The sequence below is a fragment of the Suricata suricatta genome, chromosome 9, assembly GCF_006229205.1.
Source record: "Suricata suricatta isolate VVHF042 chromosome 9, meerkat_22Aug2017_6uvM2_HiC, whole genome shotgun sequence".
In the NCBI taxonomy this organism is placed as follows: Eukaryota; Metazoa; Chordata; class Mammalia; order Carnivora; family Herpestidae; genus Suricata; species Suricata suricatta.
Window position 1 is genome coordinate 96,586,882 of NC_043708.1, and position 26,083 is coordinate 96,612,964.

General features: G+C 48.8%; 1 protein-coding gene across 1 annotated transcript in view; it reads left to right on the plus strand.

The window, feature by feature from the left end:
• The first annotated feature begins 278 nt into the window (after positions 1-278).
• The window catches only part of LIPC (lipase C, hepatic type), a 28,228-nt gene continuing 2,423 nt past the window's right edge, over positions 279-26,083 (plus strand). Inside the window, exons 1-8 of the mRNA XM_029952248.1 lie at positions 279-318; positions 407-594; positions 4,573-4,755; positions 5,491-5,608; positions 7,857-8,090; positions 9,576-9,821; positions 21,613-21,730; positions 23,371-23,589. Coding sequence (XP_029808108.1) covers positions 279-318; positions 407-594; positions 4,573-4,755; positions 5,491-5,608; positions 7,857-8,090; positions 9,576-9,821; positions 21,613-21,730; positions 23,371-23,589 — 1,346 coding nt within the window. The remainder of the gene's footprint in view (positions 319-406; positions 595-4,572; positions 4,756-5,490; positions 5,609-7,856; positions 8,091-9,575; positions 9,822-21,612; positions 21,731-23,370; positions 23,590-26,083) is intronic.

A 26,083-nucleotide genomic window follows, 5' to 3' on the forward strand; every position in this document is an offset into this window, starting at 1 on the left:
AGAGGGAGCCAAGTTCAAATCCTGACTCCACCACTTATTGGCAGTGCAACTTGGGATGAAATACTCATCTTCCCCACCTGCCTCTTTCGTATCCCTATTGTCTCTGAGTTACTCCACTGTCTGACTGGCTGGTCCCACAGTCACCAGGGTGCCAGGACGGAAGGTCCGGCCCCTTCCACCTCTGTGTTGGATTCTCCTAGGTCACCCCTCATCACCTCCCAGGGGAGAAATGGCCATTCTGCTGGACACGCTCTTTTGAGTTCCCCAAAGCTGTGGTCATGCCTACCTCCAGCGCCTCACAAGTAACCCCACTGGCTGGTGCTCTTGGAAACCTTTGGGCTGTCCCAGAGCTGTCAGAGTTAGAACAGATGACAGGGAAAACACTGTCTCCAATCTTACATTCCAGGGCCATTTGGAAGAATATCAAGGGCTGCCAAAACCAAGGAAGCATCGCAGGAAACAGAGACCAGATTCCTGCTTTTTCAAGAGGAAACAGACCAGGGCTGTCAGATCCGGCTTCATCACCCAGACACATTACAGCGGTGTGGCTTCAACTCCTCTCTGCCTCTGGTGATGATAATCCATGGGTGGACGGTAGGAAATGCTGACATGCTTTTTTTCTCTCTGCTTTTACATTTTTTTTTCCTCCCTTGTGTGTCCAATTTTAATAAAAAGATAGGGCTAGTGATAACAACTTCATGCATAATATTTGTAAAGCACATTCTAATTTTCCAAGTGCTTCCCCACACAGTATCTCATTGATTATCTCACTGCCATGAATGAGCAGGATAGGGGAAATATAATTATCTCCACATTTCAGATAATAAAATATGGCTCAAAGAAGTCACATAGCACATGAAGGCCTATAAGTGATTGCAGTTCACGCAAGTGAATCTGCATGTTTCACAAGAGGAGGTAGTAAGCCAGAAGACATAGTTTGCCAGTAAAATGTTGCAACAGTAAGGTTTAAATGCAGGTGCAAGTAACAGAAACTCAACTGGCAATAGTTCAAACAAAACAGAAATTTGTTTCTATTTCACACAATAGTCTAAAGATATGTAACCCAAGTCCTCAGGGACCTAGCTCATTTCCAGTTTACTACTCTGTCATCCTTAGTGTGTAGCCTTGATCCTTATAGTCCAAAATGGCAGCCAGAGCCCAGTCATCACATCTTTATTCCAGATAGCACAATTAGTAAAGGGAGTACACAAAGGAGTCAAAGAGTAGGGTTTTTTTTTAAACAGCTTTATTGAGGTATAATTCACATACCACACAATGCATCCATTTAAAGTGTACAATTCAATGGCTTTTGGTATAAAAGAGTGGTATTTTTTTTTTTTACATTAGCTACCCAGAAGCAGCTGTGAAATGCTTCCAATTACAACCACTGGCCATACCTAAGTAGAAATGTGACTGAGACATACAACCTCTTAGAGAAAAATGTAGCCTTTCTCGGATGCTAAAAATCCTGGACAAAGGGGAGAAAGAATATTGTAGACAATGGTTGAAGTCAAACTAAGCAAGGACCTGTCTCCAGGAGGACACTGTACCTCCCTAGCTTGCAAACAACTCTTGATTTGAAGCTTAGTTCACAACTTGAAACCTGCAGAGGTTTGGGGGCCTATTTCCTGAGTTGGAAACCTTTCCCTGCCATCTAGTTGAAAAACACTTTTGGGCTGCCTGAGTGGCTCAGTTGGTTAAGCATCTGACTCTGGATTTCAGCTCAGGTCATGATTTCGCAGTTGTGAGCCCCACATTGGACTCCTTGCTGAGCATGAAATAAACATTAAAAAGAAAGAAAGAAAGAAAAATACTCCTGAAATCCTCATCTCTCCTACCACAGAGAACAAAATGAGCCTGTCAACCCGCCTGCCACTCTTTCCACATGTATTCACAGAGAGCCTGTTATGAGCAGGCTCCCAGCACCCCCATAACAAAACAGACCCAGTTCCTGGTCTCACGCAGTAGACTAGGTGGTGATGCCACATGGGAATAGCCAGGAGGTGGGGTGCTGCCATTGCTACAGCTTCAAATAGTGATGACTAGACAGCTTCCCCATAGGATTTTATGGGTTCCCGCCCTAGGGGAATGGGGGTTCCATACACCCCAGAGTCCGCCGTGAGGGTGGTGATGGGCTTTCCTGCCCCTAAAGAAGGGAACTAACATAGATTGAGGCCCTACCATAAGTTAGACCCTTTACACGATACATCAACCCATTTAATCCCAACACCTTCCTACGAGGAGGATTAGTATCTCTCAGATGAGGAAACTGCACTCAGAGAGGTCAGACAGCTACCAGAGTCACACAGCCAACAGTGGATACAAATTCACTCAGAACACTCACGCTCGAAGTTCACACTCTCTGAGACTCCCAGTTCACTGGGCCTTTGTCAGAGGGGTTTGAATGGGCCCCCCAATTCTGCAGCAGGCTTCACACTGCAAACTCCTCACTGTGGCTTTCTCGAGCTGAGATAGGAGCTTAAACCATGCTTAAGAAAAACAGAGGGCAGAACGCTAAGACACACCGACTGTTTTTAAAGGGAACAAAAAAGGGCAGACTCTCTCCAGTGGGAACCCTTGGGGAGGACATGGATTAGAAGGAGGCCAGTCACTGTAGGGAAGAAGATCCCATTTCTCCAGCTGCTTTAGCCAAACGGATTTTCCTTACAAGAGAAAAGAAAGTGCGAAGGAGGGACTGCATCCAGAGGTGAGATCTGGGGAAGGGCGGAGGTAGAAGCTGGAGCTGAGTGCCACCGAGTCAGGAGAGCTTCCTCCAGGTGCTCTCCCCTCTGACCCTGCCCCCCTCACCCTCTGTGCCCCCCTCACCCTTCCTGCCTCCCCTCTGACCCTGCCCCCCTCCCCTTCTCTTCCTCCCCTTCCCCTCTCTGCCTCCCTTCTGACGCCACCCCCTTCCCTTCCCCTGACTCTCCTCACCCTCTCTGCCCCCCCACTTCCCCTGAACCCCTCACCGTTTGTGCCTTGTCCCTATTCTTTCTGCCTCCCCTCATCCTCCTGGTCCCCCACTTAGACTCCAGCAACACTCAGCTGCTTGAAGCTCCTCCCACTCTCCCATGATTTCTCTCGGCTCAGGCTGTGCTTTCTGCCTAGTGTTCTCCCTCTTCTCCTGAGGACACTACCCATATATATTAAGTGCTCCAATATTTGTTAACTGAATAAATGACTAAATATCTTTATAAAATGCAACATGAGGATCACAGGGTTCTCTTACCAAGGTCCTTTACCAGAATGAACTCTTCATTCTTAAAATCCAGATGGGAATATATCTATTACTACTACTAATAACAACAACAACAGCTGCATCACTATGTAAATAACTATTAACATAACTGTGTAACTAAATAACTCTGCATAACTAACATCTCCTGAGTACTAATACATTCCAGGCACCTTTCTAAGTGCTTTACATCTGTTAACTGCTTTCATCTTCACAACAATCCTGGAAAAAGCTCTATTATTGTCCCCATTTTCCAGATGGGGGAACTGAGGCACAGGAAAGTTAACTAACTTGCCTAGGGTCACTCAGCTAGTAACTGAGAGAGTCTGGATTTGAACCCAGGGTGCTCTACACACATGAAAAGTGCTGGGTGAACATTCGTAAGAGGACGCACCTGACCTCGGAATGACCTGCCATGTCATCAGTACTGTTCTCCAGCCTCGCCTCCCCCTGTCTGGTTTCAGCTGTACCAGACTCTTCCCCTGAACACATGGGGCCCTCTCCCGATTCTGCGTGTGCTCTTCCTTCTGCCTGGACCACCTAGACAGCTGTGCCCCACACTCACCAGCCCACCCTTATTCTTGTAAGTGACCTCCTGATTGTCCTTGCAGACGCAGTACAAATGTCTTTGCTCCGTGAGCCCATCGGGAGTGGCCTGCAGGCTGGTTCTCAAACAGGGCGCAGACACAGGAAGTTTCTCCATAAACGTGTATTGAGCTCCTGCCATGCGCCAGCCCATGGCCTTCACTCCCTCGATGCAAGCAGATGGGGCGGGTGGGAGTAGAGCAAAGGAGCTGGGATTCAGAGCCGTGGCCGCGGCCATGGCCCGGCCGGCCTCCCTCCCGGAGCCAAAGGGACCAGAGCTGATTCTCAAAGGAAAGGTCAATTTTCAGCACCTGACTACATAGACTTTTCCATGATCTTAAGGCTCAGAAACTCTTTCTAAGATAGGGGCATGTTAAGAGAATGGTTCTCAGTTCGAGGCCAGGGGACATGTGGCAAAGCCTGGAGATATTTTTAGTTTTGACAGCTTGGCAGGGAGGGTGCTGCTGGCCCTCACCAAGACCAGAGATGTTGCTATATATCTTACAATACACAGGACAGCCCCACAACAAAAAGGATCTGGCCCAAAATGTCAATAGTGCCAAGGTGGAGAGAGGCCTTCCCTCTCCCCCACCACATTTCCCCCCACCAAGGCTTGAAGCCTTTTCTTCTGGAAAGAAGGATCCAGCATTAACTAGCCAAGACTTGGGAAATTTAAAAAGGTGAAGAGAGAGAAAGGAGAGACCCTCTGTCCCCTCCCAGTTACACTAACTCTTCTGTGGGCCCACCCGCAGGTGGACGGCTTTCTGGAAAACTGGATCTGGCAGATGATTGCTGCACTGAAGTCTGGGCTGGCCCAGACGGTGAACGTGGGGCTGGCGGACTGGCTCAGCCTGGCCTACCGCCACTACACGGTGGCTGTCCACAACACCCGCCTGGTGGGCCAGGAGGTGGCTGCGCTCATTCAGTGGCTGGAGGTAAACTCTGCCCCGACCTCCCCTTCCCTCCCTTCCTCTCCCGTCTCCTAAGTCTCCGTGAACTCGGCTGGTCTCCAAGCGCTCAGGCAGGAGGAGCACTCTGCTAAGTCTGCAGAAATGGAAGGGCAAGGGTAGGGACGGGACACTGGGGCTCCCTCGGATGCCTTGCTTACTCCCCTATTCTGCAGAACTATCTTCCTCCCCACCACATCCACTATATCTTTTATGCTCACTCCCTAGGATGTGCTGAGGGATCTAAACACGCCTGTGGCACCATCAAACCCCACAGATCACCGTGGGAGGCACTAAGGTCCTCGTAACAGCAGGGGGGTGACGCCACCAGGCAGGGGCCCAGGTGGCTGAGCCTGAAAGGTGGGAGCCAGCAAAAGTGAGAAACCAGGGCTGCGTGGGTGGCTCAGTCGGTTAAGCATCTGACCTCGGCTCAGGTCATAACCTCCCAGTTCGTGAGTTCAGGCCCCACATCGGGCTCTGAGCTCATGGTGCAGAGCCTGTTTGGGACTCTGTGTCTCCTCTCTCCCCCTCACCTGCTTGCATGCTCGCTCTCTCTCAAAAATGAATAAACTACAAAAAAAAAAAGTGAAAAACCAAATGGGGTCTGGAGGATGAATTAAGCGCCTCATTTGCCACCCAGCACACAGAACAGGGCAGGAGCCCAGAACGAGCTGGACCCAACAGGCAGCTCTCCCCAGTAACCATCTTGCCTCTGTCTTCCAGGAATCTGTTCAATTTTCTCGAAGCAATGTTCACCTAATTGGGTACAGCCTGGGTGCACATGTCTCAGGATTCGCTGGCAGTTTCATCGGCGGAAAGCACAAGATTGGGAGAATTACAGGTAACCGTGCTTGATAACTAACAACAGCATGGGGTGTGGAACCGAACCTGCTTCCACCCCCGCCCCGTAATTACCGGGCCCCCCGCTTCCTTCGTGCGGCACTGGTGCTCACGGGAAGGCTGGTCACAGGGCGTCAAACACGACCACTGTCATAGACTGCTGTTCCTCAAGAATTCAGAGCAAATTACGGCCTCAACTCCTGGTGCCTGTCCTCCAAAGGGTGCGTCTCATAGTCATGCCAAATGGGACCTAAAAAGTAGACTTTCTATACACTGTTCTACCAGCAAAGAGTTTTTCAACCTGTAGTTTAAAAAGCCCAGGATGAGCAAGTTAAAGAATCACAGCCTGAAATTTGCAATAACATCGGTCACGTTTGTGCCGGTTTCCACATTTGTGAAACATGTGGGTCTGACTCTGGGATCCATGTGGATTGAGGGAGGGAGCGCTACACTAACTGGGAAATGGCCCCAGATACACAGGAAGAACTGGACTTTGTGAGAAGGTCTTTCCTAGGCATCCTAGACACCAACCTCATCCCCACGCTACCCCACAGTTCTGTGTGGAAGAACACATCTCACCAGATCTTTCCCCAGTAAGTCCCTAAGGCCCATAGATACCCCAAGGATAAAATTCAGAGCCCAAACAAGGCCCTTCTCAGTGTTGTCCCCAGAGTTCTGCGCCGTCTCCTCCAGCCATTCCCTCCCTGTAGTCACAGGCTTCTGTGACACTAGGTCTTTCTCAGCTTCACTAACACGCCATGGCCTCATGTGCTTCTGGGCCTTTGCATGTCCTTTTCCCTTTGCCTGGGATATTTTACCACCACTCATCCACCCATGCCAAATGGGACCTAAAAAGTAGACTTTCTACCAGCAAAGGCCTACTAAACTCGTACTCAGCCTTCAAGACCCAGCAGGTTAAAGCAATACTTCACAGGCTAAAACAATTCAGAGGAAATTTAAGATGTCTAGCATTGCTGTGGTCTTTAATTCTATCAAGTCAACATTTTTGGCGGCTAATATCTACTATTGTCACTATTTCACCAAAGAGGTTAAAAGATGGGGATAATGGCAGGCATTTAAAAGAAATAAATTTGTCATTATGAGAACTCACTTCCTCATCCTTTTTTTTTTTTTTTTTTTTTTTTAATCTTGCTGGTGACTGAGGAGACCTGATTCACAGGCTACTGTCTGTGATATAACCCTCAATAGGCTGGGGGTGAGCAGACCTTCCAAGAAGGCCAGCGAGGCCCATCGCCAAGGAACCAGGCCTCGAAGGCTAAGCCAGAATCCCAGGGAGGCAGCCCCAGGCCCAGCACCCTGTCCACTCTGGTTGGTGTCCTGGGCCACGTGAGGCATTATTAGCCAGGCTCACTCATGTCAGAGGCGGCAGGACAGCTAATCACTGTTGTCATCTCAAACTCAGCCCCATGAAGAACAGAATAAAATCACACCAAGACATCTTTTATTTGTAACCATGGGTGGGAGCTGGAGACAGATGCTCTCACGACCCCCAACCCCCACCCCATCAATTCCTTCGCCCCCAACAGGAATGGAAGCCAGGGCTGATGTAGGACATCAAAGGGTCTTCCCAAGAAGGTGAAGGAAGAAAGAGGAAAAACTTTGAGTGCATAAATACTCCCCAACTACAGTCGGCCAGGAGCTGTGGTTAGTGTCATACACACAACATCTGTCACTTGGACAGAGCTCTGAGCTGTTCCATTTGCTCACGACATTTTCACCAGGGAACAGTGATGTCCCAAGGCTGTTCTGGACATTCCAATGAAATGACATTGGTGTAGGAGAAAAGCCAGCTTGTTTAGGGAAATTGTTGACAACCTACAGGCAAATAAATTCCTTCTTTGATGGGTAGGTTAGAACTACTTTCAATAAGCACAGTGGGCTTTTTTTTTGTATGCAAACAGATGCTCTTGAAAGTAGCTTGAGAGGTACTTAAAATTGATTCGCTTAAATAAATCAAGCATTCCCTCATAACCTTATTTCCACCACTGGATAGTTCCTGCAGACCTCTTTCCTCATTAGATAACGCACAGCCTGTGTCTAATTTTCGGCACCATGAATTATTGTGGTTTTACTGCTAAAAGGTTATAGCAAGATTTTCTAAAGAGATTATCCCCTAGGATTTTCTTCTTCCTGCTAGCTCATAAATGTGTAATAACATCAAAAAGCTAAAAAGTGCATTCTCACTTCCCCTTGCTCCCACCTAACCCTTACCATTGCTTTCCTGTTAGGGCTGGATGCCGCCGGCCCTCTATTTGAGGGATCTTCGCCCACTGACCGTCTTTCGCCAGATGATGCCAATTTTGTGGATGCCATTCACACCTTTACCCGGGAGCACATGGGCCTGAGTGTGGGCATCAAACAGCCCATAGCACACTATGACTTCTACCCCAATGGGGGCTACTTCCAACCTGGCTGCCACTTGCTGGAGCTCTACAAACACATTACCAAGCACGGCTTAAATGGTGAGAAAGAAGGCCGGCTGAGAGCACTGGCCTGCACAGGCCTCTGCCCCCCACACTTGCATGCAGCCCCCAGACCCAGTGAATCTCCAGCTCCCTGAGACTTTGGGAAGAGTTCAGCAAGGTTGGGCACCCAGGGTATATGGTCATCAAGGCCACTCGAAGAGAGGTCTTATGGGAGTGGGAAGGGCTGGTATCCCCCCAGGAGGCCCTCTGCTTAACTGGCAGTGGTCACTGGAGGCCAGGTTCTGACAATGAACTAGAGTGCCACCAGGAATCCCTACCTCTTAGCCCCACTCACTGTACCCAACAGAGTCTTTCCTGGGGTACTACCCCTCCTGAAAGTGGAGTCCTGATGCCTGTGGTTATTTCTCCTTCTCTAGAAGCTTCCTCACCCAGGGGGCTTGCTCTATTCTGGGCCACATGAAGATGCACTTAATAGATCATAGCTTGGTCTGACTGGAGTGGCAGTAACTCTTCCACTCTAGTGAGGTTCCATCAAGCTGGTCCCACACGACCTTCCTGGGATTCTTCTGATTCAAAGTTTGGCTCTAAACATGTCTATGTCACTTCCTTTTTGTCGGGGCATGATCTGGGCTGTGATCCCACTTCTCTCTCAAATCTGAGACTGAACCAATAACTTGCACACTGACAACATGCATAGGATTAACGAACAAAACTGTCAGCAGAAATCATACATTCCATAGGCGTTCCAAATTTCTCATTATTATAAAATGTCATCCTGATGAAAACACGCCAACTCACACTAAGCCAACTGGAGACCCCCACCCCTGCGCACCTTCTTCTCACCTCCATTGTCCCAAACTGAGCCAAGAACACACTCTTGTGTTTGCATCACCACCTGCACCTCTCCAGTGCCAGAATGACCTTCACACTCAACATTATCTTATTTTGGCTGGCATCCCGCCCACTTGCCTGACAGAACCTTCTGGGAACTTACCCGGTCATTCCTCGCATGCCCCTCCCATCATTGTCCCTCCAGTCATCCACAGGTCCTGGTCCATTCCTGGCTGACCAACCAGCCCTCCTCCCAGATCTACTCCCTCCCAACCCTCAACACAGACCTGTGGGATTAGTAACTAGTTGCCTGGCAAATGCATCTCTAACCAGTTAGTGCCATTTGCTCTCTTGTGCTAACCTTCAAAGCCATTGAACCAGGTATGTTTATTTTGCTTGCCCAATTTCGATGTAGTTTTTCTCCGTTTTCTTCACCTTGAAGTTTAAAAGCAATTCCCACCTGGAACGGGTCTCCCCACACACCTGAACAGAATGTAGTTTGGTAACTGCTCTACCACCCCAACACCTTCTGGCTAGGTGAGCTTGAATGAGTTAGTGAATGCTTTTGAGCTCAGTTTGAAGCTCCTCCTTCCCAATGTGTCCCTAATCTGTGCTGAAAACAAGAGGATCCTTTGGGTTGAGGGTGCTTTGGATCAAGGGGTGATAACGTCCTTCCTGGCCTGTTTGCAGCCATCACTGAGACCATAAAATGCTCCCACGTGCGCTCGGTGCACCTCTTCATCGACTCTCTGTTGCACACCAGCATGCAGAGCACGGCGTACCAGTGCAGCGACATGGGCCGCTTCAGCCAGGGCCTGTGCCTGAGCTGCAAGAAGAACCACTGCAACACGCTGGGCTACCACATCCGCCAGGAGGGCCAGAGCAAGAAGAGCAAGAGGCTCTTCCTCGTGACGCAAGCGCAGTCCCCCTTCAAAGGTGAGTGTGGGTGGCCCACTATGCAGCCACCTGTCTGAAGGGTCAGAAGTTCCCGGAAGTGTTTTCCTGGGGCCTCTGCAGATTCTAGACAGTGATGTGTACGTAGCCTCTTGCTCATGTCCACCTTGCGGCCAAATGGTAGGAGGAGAAAGCTTGATACTTTCTGGAACAATCCTTGGGTCAGCCTCTCTTCATCCATGTTTATGGTCCCCTAAAATGTTAGATCCAGAAGGCCCTGACCAGTTACACTGAGCACCCAGGTCTCATTGTGCAGGGACCAGGAGTGTCTTCGAATCCCAACTAGAACCAAGTGCTCTCAGCTCTGCTCACAGCCGCCAGGAAAAAACAAAACCAAAACAAATGAACAAAAAACAAAAACAAGGTTCTAGCCTATGTAGCTTCTTATTTCCTCTAAAGTTTGGATGAGCTAATCTTAAGGGGCATCCCTGCCCTACTGAGGCCCTCCCAAGATGAACTTTGGCTTCTTCCAGCTTTCTCATTCAGATCCTTAGCCTCAAGGCAGAAACCGAGCCCCAGGCATTCTGGGTTGAACCAGAGGTCAGAGCCCGTGGCCTCATTTGGGTTTGGAGCCAGAGGAGAAACGCTCCACTGAAGCCTGAGTCGAGTCCTCCAGGACTGAACAAGCTGACATCTGTTGCTATTAACATTTCTGTCTAATCCTTTAAACGACCCGTGAGTGATTTAGCGTCTTACTGTCACCGCACATGCTCGCTGGTGCCCGGAGGAGCTCAGCGCTGTGCTGTTTGATTGTTACTGTGCAGAGTGTCTGTAGCCGCAGAAGGTGAACGTGCCATCCCCGCCACGTTGCATTTGCACCGTGTTTTATACGAAACCTCAGATGCAGCCCTCAACTCTTTGTGGTCCCCACCACAGCCAAGCAAGGTCAGCAGGGCCGGTTATGATCTCATTTTAAAGAGAGGAACACAGCTTGGGTGGAGTGACCCGCCCACAACCACACAGCCTGGAAGGAGGCCAAAAGCCAGGTGCATCCGACCCCCAGTCCGTGTTCCTTTTATTATCACACTAGCAAGTTCAAGTTCCCAGGCGACTTATTTTTTAGGCACAGGATTCCTGTTTATCTGAACTTCTGCTCTCCAGCCAGATTTTCCTTCCGTGAAGCGGGGGAATGACAGAAATCCGCTGCAGGCAGCTGATGGCTTCTGAGAGCATTACAGTGAAGGTGGGACTTTCCTGCCTAAGGGGCTGAGGGTCCCCTCTGCGGTCTGACCCTTTGGGGGTAAGGGAGGAGACCGTATGAGGGATCAGGCGCGTGAACTTGGAAGGCCTCCTGCTTAAGGGAGCGCCCCCACTGCAGGCTGCCAATTAGACACTCCTTTGGGTTAACCAGCTCCTCTTTCAAATGGCAAAGCTGCCTGCAGTGATTAAGCCCCTCTGATAATCACATTTCTCTGGATCTACTTTAAATCGTGGAATGTTAACATTTCTGGAAACTGTTCTACCCTGCCGTTTCACAGAAACAGACACCCAGACCCAGATGGGGGAAACCATTTGCCCAGGGACACAAAGTAAATTTTTGGCAGTCAGCATTTAGATCTGGACCCGCAAACAACTCGCTGAGTCCTTTTTTACCTCAGGATTAATCTGCCCCTGGTCTGTGTGGGTGAAGGAGGGAGGAGAGAAGAGGCGGAAGGTTTTTGTTTTCTCCTTGAGATCAGCTGGGAAGAAAAGAGGCCATTTTTCACCTTCCAGAGCCGAGGTGTGTGTCTGAAGTAAAGATTTTGGTCTAGTCACCGGACATCTACTGGGGCTTTAGAGCTGGGAGCACGGGGGTGGGCGTAGGGGGCCAAGCAGGCAAGCGTGCAGAGAAGGAAGAGGGGAAAGAAAGACCAGTAGGCACAACCAGGCTGAGTTCCTTCCTTTTACCAAGGACCCAGGTGCCCAACTACCACAAGCCACTGGGGTGAGCTCACAGGGCTTTCTTTCCTATGAAGGAGACCAGAGAATTGCAGTAGGGCAGCACCACCCCACCTCAGGAGCCCCCCAAAACCAATGTGTTCATACATTCGTTCATTCTTCAAGCACGAATTGAGCCAGAGTACAGAGTCCCTACCTCATGAGCTCAGTGGAGACCAACCCCCCTCCCGCATGTACACACTCAGGGCTATCCTGGAAAGACAGGCAATGAGTCCCTTGGAGACAAACATCGGTGTCTTTATTGCCAACTATTCATCTTGCTCCAGACACTTCTGGTGTGCCTGGGACCCACGCAGCCAGCGAGACAGAGGCTATGAGGCAGGACTGTCTAAAACTGGTCAGAACCCACGTCAGCCTCTAACTGAGGCCGCTGTGCCAAGCTGTAACATGCACTATACCCTCCTTTCTTTGGGGCCTCCAAACTCCCCGGTTCTGCTTCAGTCCTTCTGGGGAGCAAAATCCTAGTCTGTTCATTGGTGGGGAGCAGCATCCCTGGGTTCACCTCAAGCTGCCCTGGGTATGGCCAGAAATTATCCCCAGGTTGAGACTGCCCAGTCGGGAGCGGCTGCTCATGGACGCTGGGGTCCATATAACGCTACATCATTCAGTATGGTAGCTGCTCACCATATGTGGCTAAATTACTTAGAATTAAAAACAATCAAAAATTCGATTCCCCAGTCACACTAGCCACCTTCCAACTGCTCAAATACGTGGCTGCCAGATCAGAAAGCATAGAAATGGATCACTTCCACATTGGAGAAAGTTCTGTTGATGTACTAGCACCAGGCCTTTAATCTAGGTCCTCATAACTACACTTCTCTCCACTCATCATGGTCATGATCATCTCTGACTTGAGGCCCCCAAACCTATTTCTCTGGCATTTGATGATTACTTACAGATTCTTAAAAGAAGAGACTTGCCCAACCCTGGTTACAGAGAACCCGTAATTCATATTTTTCAAGAACATCTAATTGTACAATATATTTTAGTGCAGGGTCTGGCTGGGCAAGATAAACATCGTCTCCTGACTGTAACATCACACAGGGTGACTCACTTAACCCTCCCACCCCTGGCTCCTGAGATATTTCAACAAAACCATCAAAGGCTCTGTTTCCTGCAACTGCAGGCTCCCCAGAACCCGGTGCCCACCAGGAGAGCACGCAGCAGCCGAAGAGAATGGGGAGTGATGCAAGGCAGTCCACTGTCCGCTTCCATTCTCACTCTCTCAGGAAGAACCCTCACCAGTCAGGGAGTCTGTGTTCTGCTTTGTCTGTTTGTTTGTTTTTATTTGAAAGAGTGAAAGAGAGCCCGGGAGCACACTTGAGCAGGGGAGGGACATGGCACTGGGGGGAGGTGGAGATGGAGAGAGAGAATCCCAAGCACAGAGCCCAAGGTGGGGCTCAATTCAACCCTGGGATCATGACGTGAGTCAAAATCAAGAGCAGCTGCTCAACCCACCAAGCCATCCAGAGCCCCCTAGAGGCCTGTGTTTTAAGAGAAAGGAGAGGGGAACATATTCATCCTGGGCAAGTCCTGCTTGGCAACCACCTTATCTAACTAATCCTCCAGCGGTGGGCGAGGCCACTGGGAGGTGAGGGAAGTGGTGTTTGAGGGGGCCTGCTCTGTCCAGGCTCCGTGAGGGGCATGTCGTCCAAACTATATCTCCTTTATCATTTCATCCTTGCAACAACTCAAACAGAGAGACAGGGACTGAGATGGGTAGGGGTGGGGACAGATTATGGTGAATTTCCCAATAAAATAAGCTGAGATTCAGAGAGGTTAAGCTGCCCATGGTCACATGGTTTGTGTGACCCCAAGTGGCTCTGATTCCATGGCCCTTGCTCTTCCCCTTCATGCGGCACCCAGGCAGGTTCCTCCCCTCTGCTCTCCCTCTCCCTGATCCTCTCGCTCTCTCCCTACACTCTGAGCCTCATCCCACCTGTGGGTAATTGCTTGCGTACTCTTTCCTTCTGGCCGGTCAGACAACCAGCCAAACTCTGACTTTGGTTGGGGGCAGGGAGTCTGTTTGTCATTGGCTTTTCTCCATGACTTTTTTGGATGGTTTTTGCTGATTTCCAGAAGGAGGTCCAGAAAAGTCATGGATGTAGTAGAGACTGCACGGGCTTGAGATTAGCAATAAGGGATGTCCAGAATTTGGCTTTTGCTGCCAACCACATATGTGACCTTGACCTAGTGACAAAACCTATGTGTCCCGGTTTCTTCAGCCACAAAGTGACTGTATGTGGCTGAGCACAGGGGCGAACCCCTAACACTGGCACCATGGGTGCAGCTCAGAACTGTGCCTGGTCAGGTCCGCGTATAGGAAGGGAGTAGGTGTCACTGGGTTCACACGTTCTAGAAGTCGGCTGCTTTTACATATGCATCTCCTCACATGCTCACAACAACCCCGTGAGAGTGCTCTCCATGCTCACTTTACACGAATAAATTGGGCTTCAGAGAGGGTCTGAATGCTCACGGCCAGCTGGCGGTAGGTGGGCAGGAGAGGGCTCCAGCGCCTCAGCTGAGGGCTCTGACTGCCCTCCCACATGAAGCATGTATGGCCTGTCAGCACAGCCCTCCTTCCCCCACACACTCCCTCATCTCCAACCCCAACAGAGGAGGCAACTGCCCACAGAAAAGGGCCGTGTCCAGTCTCAGGACACCAGGGTGTAGGGGGCGGGGGGACTTTTCCTTGACCCTTCTTAAGTTCTTTTGAAAAAATTTTTAATGCTTGTTTATTTTTGACAAAGAGGGTACGCATGCATGCTCAAGCAGGGGTGAGGCTGAGACAGAGGGAGACATGGAATCTGAAGCAGGCTCCAGGCTCCACACTGTCAGCGCAGAGCCGGATGCGGGGCTTAAACCCACAAACCGTGAGAATCATGACCTGGATGAGTCGAAGTCAGATGCTTAACCAACTGAGCCCCCCAGGTGCCCCAACCCTTTTTAGGCTCTTTTGGCTGGTCTCTTAATTAAATTGACATAAAACAGATTTGCTAGAGAAGATTTTAACTGTATATTAACTAGAGCCTCACACAGCCACAAGAGGTTTAAAGAAGTCAGACATCTGAGGCCTCTCTGCCATCCTGAGCTGAGAAGGGCACAGGCCTAAGGGGTTCCAAAGAGAAGGAAATTAATTCACAGGAAGATGGCAAGAGCTCATGTTTGGGAAACCAATGTTTTGTCACACCAGGCAGAGACACGGGGACCCAGAGAGGATCAACCAAGGGCCTGTCTGAGCTCTGGCTTACCGCCCCCCCCCCCAACCCCTCCACCCACCCCACCCCCCACCCAGATGCTGCAGCAGCTCTCTGCGGAGGGAGCTCTCTTCCTGCACCAAGTCCCCTCTCTAAATCCTTAGGGGCAAATAAGGGGGAAGCAAGAAGCTCTTGCTGGGTCTTTTGGTCCTTGATGGTTTCTGGCTCAAAATCACCCACGTGTCAAAGTAGCACATTTGGGAGCGGCTCGTTCAGAGGCGCTGTGGGGGTATCACACGTGTTGTGCGGTACTGTTATGCCCAAATGTGGGCACCAGCATAAGCACATAGCTGCATGAGCCACGTGGTCACAAAACCACGTGTGCCTGGCGTCCTTCTCCAGCCTGCTCTGAGCGTGGCTGCCCCTGCCCTCGCCCCCCACCCCCCAGCACCTTCCTCGGGCCTCTGGGTCCCATGGTCTGAAGCCGCCCCTCTCGCCTGGAGGCCGTTCCAGTCTAGGGACAAGCCCTTAGTGCCGCAAGGCAACACAAGAGATCCCATCCCTCCGATCTCCATGAAGGAAAATCGATCTGCTGAAAGAGAAAGACCTCTTTGATGTTTGCAAAGAGAGTCGTAGTATGTCCCAGAGCCAATATCTAATGATCCACCTTTTTTTTTTCCATGAGACAAAAAAGAAACTATTCTCTTTCCATAAATTCCACAATCCAATGTCAACAGCAGCTGGCTTATGAAAAGAAACTTACGTTGTTTTTTAAGTGGCACCCGCGGGGCTCACGTGAGATCAGAATCCAGGGTGCCTGGGGTGTATGAATCTCAGAACGACTATCCATAGGAGGAGAATCTCTCCAGAGGCCTGACACGTCTGCTCAAGATGGCATTTGCCCGATCTCATTCAGGGTTAATGGACTGTTTCATGCTCTTTATCTTTAAGACCGGAAATAATTTCTCCTGCCTGAACTGAGGAATGCGTTGGGCTGGCCCCTTTGCAGTCACAAGATCAAAAGCGTTTCTCCTAAATCATTTTTTAAAATCCTTATTAAACATGTCATAAGGGAAAGTGAGCAAAGTTACTCACCCTTTTTTTCCTTAGGCTTTGTAACAGCATCACTGTCCTGGAGTTGTAGGGAGAGGGGATGATAGGCAAATTGTCTTTTTCTTCTAAAGAAAAACACAAAAATCCAAAATAAGAACATCTAATTAGTTCTTGGTATGAAAGGCTCATTCATATTTACAAAAATTATGTCATTTCAAGATTACTCCAAAAAAGTGACTTTCCTAGTGCAGGTAATTTGGGACTCTCTGTGCCATCAACCTGCTGAGTTCTGCCGCTGGGCTCTTGCAGACACAAGGGTGCCCTCATCCCCTCACCCCTGTGCCCCCCCCCCCCGCCCCCAGCCCATACATGTTTCAGGAGCTCTCAGGAAGCCAGCGGACTCAGGCCGCTTCTGCACCTTTGGGGTTCTGACTTCCTGCACAGGCCCCGCCCCAGGGAGACCATGAGGGAGGACAGGTGATTCGCATTCACAGGATGCTAAAGGGGTCCTGCCAGGCAGACCCCTGGGTTTTACACCTTTTCCCAGAACTTCGGAACCATGGCATCTCAGACGTGGCAAACAACCTCCTCCTACTCACAGTTTAAGTGCAAAGGAAGACAAAAACCCATCTCCATGCGGGGACATGAAGCCTTTATCCCCACTCAGAGGCTAGGCATTCGGGGGGACAGGCAGGACGAATCTGTAGCAGTGATAGCCCAGGACGGATGTTGGCGGGTGAGACCCGGCAGGCACTTCCTTGGCGGTTTCACTGCAGGCAGGTATCGACGGCAGCTTTTCCTCAGGGGCTGTTTGCCACTTGCTTTCCCAGGGCAGATTCAGCTTCCCGAACCCCAGGCGACAGTGGGAAGGGGTTTTAGAGGCAGACAGACACCTGAGTTCCAATCCTGCTCCACTTGTAACTCTCTGGGTAACCCTGGACGTGCTTCCTCGTCTGCAGTCCACCCGAATGACCGGCACCCTATCGTCCAGGACTCAGAGAAAGCAGGCCGAGGTCAGCTCCAGGGAGCGCCGGGACTCCTTACGGAGGGTGGGCGGTATTAAGGAGCAGCTACTTGTGAGGCACAGCTACTTCGTGTTCCGGCTCCAGAGCAGGAGGGAGCAGAGGGGGAAACACCTGACCTCTCTCTGCTCTGCCCTCATCTCTTGCACGTGCCTCCCAACCGGAAACCGCCGGGCAAGGGATCCTGGGAGATGTAGGCCGTGGGGCAGGCAGAGCGCGGATGGAGAGCTGGTTGGTGGAGAAAATGGAACCTAACCAGCATGTTATCCGTATTTAGTCTTGTTACGAGGGCCAAAAATGATGTGTGTAAAACGCTTACTATGTAGCCTGATGCATAGCAGGGTCTCAACAAATGGATGTTATTTCTCATTATGCCCATTCATAGTTGGGGTCCTTCAGGCAGCAGGTGTCCTGCCTTATTTTCACACAAAGAGCCCCAACACCCCTTAGAACCTGGTGCATGCTTTGACTTGTGGAGATGGAAGCTTACTATGACACCAAGCCTGCCCTCAGAGAAAGAAGACATGGATGTTAACACCTATGAGACACGAAGACAGAAGGTGACGAGAGTCACAGACATTTCTCAGCTTCCCAGCCAAAAGGTCCTCTAAGTCTGGGACCGCCGCTTCTGGGTCTCTTGTTTTCCATTCTACTATATTTAAAAGCTTTTTCTTCTTCCAATAAGATTCTAATTAGAATCCCTGCATATTGTAGAAAGCATGGAACTTGCAGAGAAGCATAAAGACAAATAAAAAATTACCCCTCTCTCCTCTCCAAAGATAAGCAGGGTTATATTTTTATGAATCTCCCTCCTGTGTGTTCTGTTTTATACAGTTGGTCTCATGTTAGATATGCAATTTTGTGTCCTGGTTGTTGTTTGGGGTTGGGGTTTTTTTTCCACTTCTTTCATAAGGATTGAAATTGCTCCAAAAATATCTTTTAATGACTTCATAAGAGTAAATCACATGGTTGGGAATATGAACTCGAATCAGCAGACTCACGTCTAATTGCAGCTTCACCAGCTCTTAGCTGCATGACAATGGACAAGTTACTTAACTTTCCCAAGCATCAGCTTCTGCCTTTGTTAACCGCCGGAGGGAGGCTAGAGTGGGCATCTTACAAAGTTGTTGTAAAGAGAAATGAGATAATTACGTGAACCGATTAGCTCAGCGTCTGGGACATGGTAAAAAGCTAAATGGCAGTTATCATAATGGTCATTATTAGTTTATAATCTTTCCTCCAAGGTGTTTCTGATTTGTTTTTAGTTAAGTAATCCTGTGATGACACTTTCGAACTTATAATTCTTTCCATACTTCAACTGTTTCCTTAGGGTATATAAAGTTCTGGTCCCATGTACAAACGCTTAAAAGTTGAAGGCCTGGAGCCGGGTGGTCGGGGCTTACGTCTAGCTGTGTGATACTGGAAAAGTCACTTAACCTCTCTGTGCTTCAATTTCATCTTCTCTAAAAGGAGGCGACAGGGGCGCCTAGGTGGCTCAGTCGGTTAAGCCTCCGACTTCGGCTCAGGTCAGATCTCACGTTCATGGGTTCAAGCCCCACGTCAGGCTCTGTGCTGACGGCTAGCTCAGAGCCTGGAGCCTGCTTCCGGTTCTGTGTCCTTCTCTCTCTGCCCCTTCCCCTCTCATGTTCTGTCTCTCTCTGTATCAAAAATAAATAGAACATTAAGAAAATTTAAAAAAAATAAATAAAAATAAAAGGAGGCGACAGTAGTGTCAGCTGTTGTGAGGATTACAGGAGATAAGAGATGCAAAGTGCTGGCACAGGTGAACAAAATAAGTATTAGCCAACGTTGTTTTCGTGCATACTGCCAATTATACTCCTTTACTCCTTTATCCCCAACAGCTTTTAGCACTGGGCTGAGCACCAGGAGACTTCAATGAATATATATTAAATTGGATGACAATTCGTGGGTAGGAGTGTTCGTGGAGTTTTCTGGAAGATGGCCTGTCTCCTCGTTAGGAGGTTAACCCTCAGGCCAGTCTTCCCGCCCCGTCCAGTCCTCATCCAGCCCCACCCACACCTACGCCCTGCGACTTCAGAAGGACCTTTCCTTTTGCCTGTTCAACTTATAACACTGTCTGCCTGTTATAGGGTTCTTTTGACAGACCCTAAATAGCATAAGGCCTCTCGGAGGCTTCTGGGATGATAGGCCAGAGTCCCTGCCACCAGGGCTGAAGAACACTTTCTGGAACCTGGGCCCATAGTCTTTCTCTTATTTCTTACCCACAGCCTCACAGTCTGAGAGCATCAAATGACTTTATTCCACGCTTGAGGATCTGAGCACCTATTATGCACAGAGCACTGTCTGCGGTGCCAGATGATGCCCAAGCTGGCTCCTACCTAAAGCAGAAAACTCATGGCCTATAAATCACCTGTCAGTGTTTGGTTCTTGCTGGGAACATAAAATGACATAAATAAACTTCGGTGCTTCGGAGTAAACCCTAGAGATAACCCCAGGAACATAAGCAAATCCACTACAAAACCAAATGAGAAACTTGATTTATGTCACAGGGTCGGGTTGGGTAAATAACCCAGAATCCCAGAGACACAGGCACATCAGGACACTGCAGCTGGGATGTCGGCAAACACACCATGAGCTGCTGCCGGGGTTGCCTGTAGCTACCGACCTCCAGCAGAAATGCATCATTTGGCAGGTAGTAGGTCCATGTACGAAGGTGATGAATTCCGACATGCTGGGTATATGGGATGGATGAGTAAGTGGCTAGTTGCACGCTTTCCGGTGGGAGTTCTCCTACAACACAGCTTGAGACTCAGGTCTAGGAGTCTCAGAGGTGACCTCTATCTTGCTTAATGTTAATACCCTTTGTGTTACCCCCGAGCAAACTGTCAGTTTGTTCATCCCACAAAGTTTATTAGACACCTACTATGTGGAAGACACTATCAGAATTAGTGGCTTAATTATAACCTAGAACAGGAAAGGCAAATACACAACGAGCATGTCATAAAGCCCTCTCCTCTGCCCAAGGCAGACACCAGTCTTCCCAAGAGCCTGGGTATAGCCTCAGAACCCATCTCAACACAGAGCTCTGGGCAGTCCTATCAATCATGTGGACTTGGCATATCCTACGAAACTGTCTGCCATCTTGGAGCTAAAACAGCACAGGTGCTTGGAGAATATGGGGACAGCAGGAGAAAAGTCCAAGCAGCAACCAGCCTCTTTGGAATGAGTGGGGTAATTTCTAAAGCAGCCCAGTAGGTGGTTGTGACAATGCAGGGTAAGTCAAGGCCATCTTAGGGGCCTTAGCAGTAGGCCAAGCTAAGAGTCAGACTCTGCTATGTGATCTTGAATACGTCCCTTCACCTCCTGGGCTCCGGGTTTCTTATTTATAAAAGGGGGATGATGATAATACCTGCCTCATAGGGCTGTGATGACGGGTAAGTGAGATGATGCCCTGTGAAGTGTTTCACGAACCTGTCTAATAGCAAGGGGTACTTGTAGTAAGTAGATACAGGCTGGATTTAGCCAAAGAAGAATAAAATAAGTTCCCCTCCCTAAACAGCCCAGTAGAAGAACATTCTGAGCATTTGATGAGATGGAAAAATTTTAGACCCAAGTGCCAGAACTAGAGTTACCTTATTTCCATCAGAAAATGTGCTCCCTTATATGGCAATGAGAAAGAATGACATACGGCCCTTTGTAGGAAAGTGGATGGACCTTGAGGGTGTCATGCTAAGCGAAGTAAGTCAGGCAGAGAAGGACAGAAACCATATGTTTGCACTCATAGGTCTAGCAGGAAAGACCTGGCAGGGGACCATGGGGAGAGGAAGGGGGAAAGAGAGTGGGGAAGAGCGAGGGACACAGATCAAGGGAGACTACTGAATACTGGAGACGAACCATGGACTGAAGGGGGAGGGGGAGGGGGAGGGGGTAATGGTCATGGTGGGGGGCACTTGTGGGGAGAAGCACTGGGTGTTATATGGAAACTAATTTGACAATAAACTATTATAAAAAAATAAAATAATAAAAAAAAAAAAAAAGAAAATGTGCTCCTTGACCCCCGCCCCTCAGAGCTAGTACCCAGAACTGCCCCAGAACATAGAGATGTGGTCATCAGAACATATGCTTCTTAACTAGAGCTCTGTCCATCCCAAAATGGCCCCATCAAACAGAGGCAAAGGTCAAAAATGGCAGTGTGTTCTCTTGCTTTTGTTAGATGCCTAAAAGCTGATAATATCCTTCTTATCTTACTAAATATGTGGAAAGTCCAACAGGATTGTATGTAGAAATGGGTGAGAATGCTAGGTATACCATATTCCTATTCTGTCTTCTTCTGTTGGATAGTAATTATTATATTACAAATACACCATACATCTTCTGTAGCCATTTAATAAATGCAGAGAAAGAAAAAGAAAATATATAAAGCACTTATAATACCACCACCCAGGGGAAAAAACCATTGCTATCAATCCATGTAGACTTTCCCCTCTGCATTTTTAAATTTTAAAAATATGAGATTTTTAATTTTAAAAATCCACTTCAATTCTCTTTCTCTCCTTCTCTCCCTCCACCTTTTCGCTTCAGTGTATCATTACCAGTTCAAGATCCAGTTCATTAACCAACCTGAGAAATCAGTAGAACCAACTTTTACTATGACACTCCTGGGAACAAAAGAGGAAAACCAGAAAATTACCATCACTCTGTGAGTACACGTGCAGCCTCGTCTATGGTGATGACATTCTGCTTTTTCTCACAGGGTCTAGATGGACCCTGCACTCTTCAAGGGCCAGCTTACTCTTCTCAGCCCATATGACAGCCCCAAACATCTGTCAGATGGGACGTCCCCCCACGCCCCCTGCCTTGTTCTCCCTCCTCAGCCTCACCCAGTCCCGCAGCTTGCTTTATGATGGAACTGCCTGGCTTTGGATGGTTCATTCCCTGCAAGCTGAGTGGAGAGGGAAGCCAGAAGTGGCAAAGTCCATCCACAGTGCAGGAAGAAGAGCCAGGCAGGGAGGAGCAAATGTCCACAGGATGGCCGAGTTCCTTTCCAGTGAGTTCTGAAAACCATAACACAGAAATAAAACTGGTTTCAGCTTGGCATACATTTCCCATCTCAGCAGCCTGCAATGCCAGCCTGCCCATCTGTCCTTTGCCCTGTTACACACCTGCTCACAATGCAAACAGTGGCCTCGTGCCTCCGTTGGAGGCTCCCCAGCCTCACTGGCCAGAAAAAGGCTACTTTTCCTCCGCATCTCCACCCTCAGTGTGGGGTCTTCCTCAGTGACACTCCACTAGGTTCAGGGACAATCCTCAGTTCTGGAAAATGTCCCCCAGCTTTGGATCTCTGATCATCACACCGATTCTACTGTTCAGCAAGTATTGGTGCTCTGCCCCGGAGGTAGAGAGGACCCTAGCCTCAGGATGCTCACGACTGAGCAGGGTGGATGGATTCCTGAACAATTCTTTACAAAATCCTGCAGGAAGGGTGACAATGAGCCATGAGGTGGGGGGGGGGGGCACCCTCCACCTCCCTGTCTCACCCTGAATCCAGTGTTACCTCTTCATGCCTTAGATCTCTCCGGGGAATAGCTCCACGGTGGGAAGTTGCTGTGGCTTTCATGCTGCTCAATGTTGAGACATGTTAATGCCTTAGAGATTAGTGAGTAAAGCTGCTAATGATACCCAAGGATCTACATTTAAATCCTGTTCCAAACTGGCCCATCACTTAAACATGTGGTTTTCTATTACTGTTATACTTTGTTGTTTCTATTTATATGGAGAGGGAAAAAAGCATCAGTGGGGAAGTAAGAGTGTAGTGTGGCTCAGCTGTGTTACTCAAACCCGCTGGGAGCTGAACTGCCCTGAAGTCATTGACGAGGATCCACTGTCTTATCTTTCCTGAGGTGTTAGAGTTGAAGCTAGGAAGCCTGAGCTAAACAAAGTTACCAGATTCATTATGGCAGAATTCTCAGAGCCTTTTAAATATGCTAACACAGAGGCGCCTGGGTGGCTTTTGAGAGGAAAGAAAAGAAAAGAAAAGAAAAGAAAGAAAAAAGAAAAGAAAAGAAGGAAGGAAGGAAGGAAGGAAGGAAGGGAGGAAGGAAGGAAGGAAGGGAGGAAGGAAGGAAAGGCTAACACAGAATGAAGCATGGTTTTCCCAATATTAATAGCCTGGCACATCTATTGCTTTCTCTATTAATAGTCTGTCCAACATCAGTTTGGGAAAGACCCCAGAAAAGACCTTCCCGAGTCACTCAGGAAAGCCCAACACATCCTGAATGTGCCCAAGCATGACTCTGCTGTTACAGATAAACTGGGTCTGATTTCCTTTGTATCTTCAAGGGATCAAGAAATTGTTAGTAATAAAACCTATTCCTTCCTTATCACGTTGGATTTGGATATCGGTGAGCTGATCATGGTCAAGTTCAAGTGGGAAAATGGCGCAGTATGGACCAATGTCTGGAACACAGTCCAAACCATCATCCCTTGGAGCAGAAGGCCCCTCTCCTCGGGCCTTGTTGCAAAGACCATCAGAGTCAAGGCGGGAGAAACTCAACAACGGTGAGTGCACACACAGCCTTCCCTGACATCTATCAAGCACCTGTGTGTGCCAGCACTTTCATAATTAGTGCTCACATTTATATCATAAAGTGGGCATTATCATTCCTAATGATGGCTCATAACTGCTCAGAAATGTGAAATGACTATCCTGAGTTCACACAACCACAGGTGGAAGGACCGAGATTTGCACCCAGCTCTTCTGACTCCCAGTCTAGCCTCTTCCCCTGCCTGTGGCTAACAGCTCCCTGCCTCTGGAGCTTGAGGAACCACCTCCCTGGTCCAGTGCTTTTCAAACGTCAGCACACAGGTGAATCACCAGGAGATATTTAAGGACCGCAAGGACCAAGGAGTGACATTTCCTTTTTATTGTTCACCCAGAGAAATGCTTGTAACAGATCACAATCTCAAAATCTCCTTCTGTGATGGCACCTTTCAAATCTTAGAGTGCCAAAGAGTCACTGGGAAGCTTATTGGAAATATGGTGGTGGTTTGGAAATATGCAGATTTCCAAAGCCACTTCCAGAGCTTTCGTGGTGGTTTATGAAGGGACCCAGGGCACACACTTGCTAATAAAAGCCTAGGAAATTCTGACATGGACCAATGGAGTAGCCTTAAGAAATGCTGCTCTGTGTGATTTAACATCTCCCTTGGCCTCAAGGTCCCCAAGGACAATAAGGGGTTGGGGACAGACTAGTACATAAAAGAAAGAAAGGGTGGTCCAGCTGTCCCTTCAGTCCTATCAGCAAAGCAAAGGGATGCCCAACATATTTTGCCATGGCAACCATGCTTTTCTATAGTTCTACAGTTCTCCATGAAAGGAGAATTCTGTCCTTCCCCAGACCCTTCCTCCTCTTCCCCTCTGTATTCAGGAAACTGGTCTCTCCTCTCCCACCTTCCTTTGTTGGGAAGCCCATTTCTCTTTTTGGCTTGTCCCCAGTGGAGATGGAAAACAGCAGGCCTCTCACCTCTGAACTACATTCCTCCCTCCCCCACAGGCTTCATGGCCAGGAGTGGGCCCATGGCAGATTTATGCCCCGGAGTCCTTTACACAGCAGCGCTCTGAGATTTTATCTCCCTGGGATACAAAATCCTGGCAATTACTAAGAGCATACTCTGCAGCCTGCCAACAGATTTCTCCACATGATCAATTTGAGAAAATTAAACTGTTTCTCTCCTCGTATACACTTAGCTATTCTTGCATGACTTTCTGGCCCTTTAGAAGAGCTCTACTTCTGAAAACCACCCCTCCCTGCACTTTTCCAGCTAGACGGTAATTCCTCAGTTCTAGGGGCTGTTCACCATGACGGTTCTCTGTGACTTGACCTGAAAAGCTGTACAAAACACAACACAACCTTCTCACTGGTGCTTACCCACATGGTTCTGAAGAAGGAAAGGGCAGAGGGAAGGGAATGGCGCTTACAGAGCTCCCACCGCATGGTGGGCACAGAATTAAGTCTGGAGTGTTAGTCTCATGTATGACCCTCTGAAATGGGTAGGAGTGGTCGTGCAGATTAGGAAGCTGAGGCTCACAGATAGACATGACACAGCTTGGGCTGATAACTGTCTGGGCCCAGATCTGACTATGGGTTTGTCTGATTCATTGCCTATTTACTGCCTGTGCACTGTTTCCAACAGTCCCTTCCTCCATTAATCTTGGCCCCATGAATCTGATGTTCCTTACTCTAAACCAGCAGAGTTGAAGTGCTGGACATTAATATACATGCGTATCAAACCCTCCAGCTGTAAGAGGTACATGCTGAAAAAAGGGGAGGGCTTGTGGGATCTATCATTTTTTAAGTTGCAAGTACTCAGTGCCTCCCTGTGTGTCTTCACAGTATGAGGTACCATTAGGGGATACCAAAAAATCTGAGCTGTGGCTCTTGGCATCAGGAAATTCCAGGACCTAATTAGGAAAACACGATGCATTAATTTTACTAATAACACCCTCCATCCCAGTGCTTCTCAAGCCTTCATGTGTACAGGAATCCCCTGGGAATCACATTGAGATGCAATTAAAATGCAGGTTAGGTGGGGCCTGAAATTCTGCGTCTGCAACAAGCTCCCAGGTGCTGCTGCTGCTGCTGCTGCTGGCACGGGGACCACACTTTGCATAAGTGAAGGCCTAGTGCTGCATGGTCTAGGAAGCCTCGAAGAAAGACATCAGGTCAGTGGTGCTGTGCTGCAACAGGCTCTGGGGAGGGCAGGAGGCATTCTTGGAGAGACAGGCAGCAAGCAAAGCAATACAGTAGGCGGAATCCAATGACCCACGTCTGCCTAACCTCAAATTCCTCTTGCTGCTCACCACCTGTGTAGCCTCAGACACTACACTGCTCTGAGACTCAGTTCTTCAGTGATAAATGGAACTTATAATATATATCTCATGAGACTAATAACAACTACCAATTTTTTAGCATTTCTACAATCCATAATCCCAGAGCCAGGATGTAAATGTTCACGCTCCTTACTCTTAATCTCTCTGCTAACTACAAGGGAG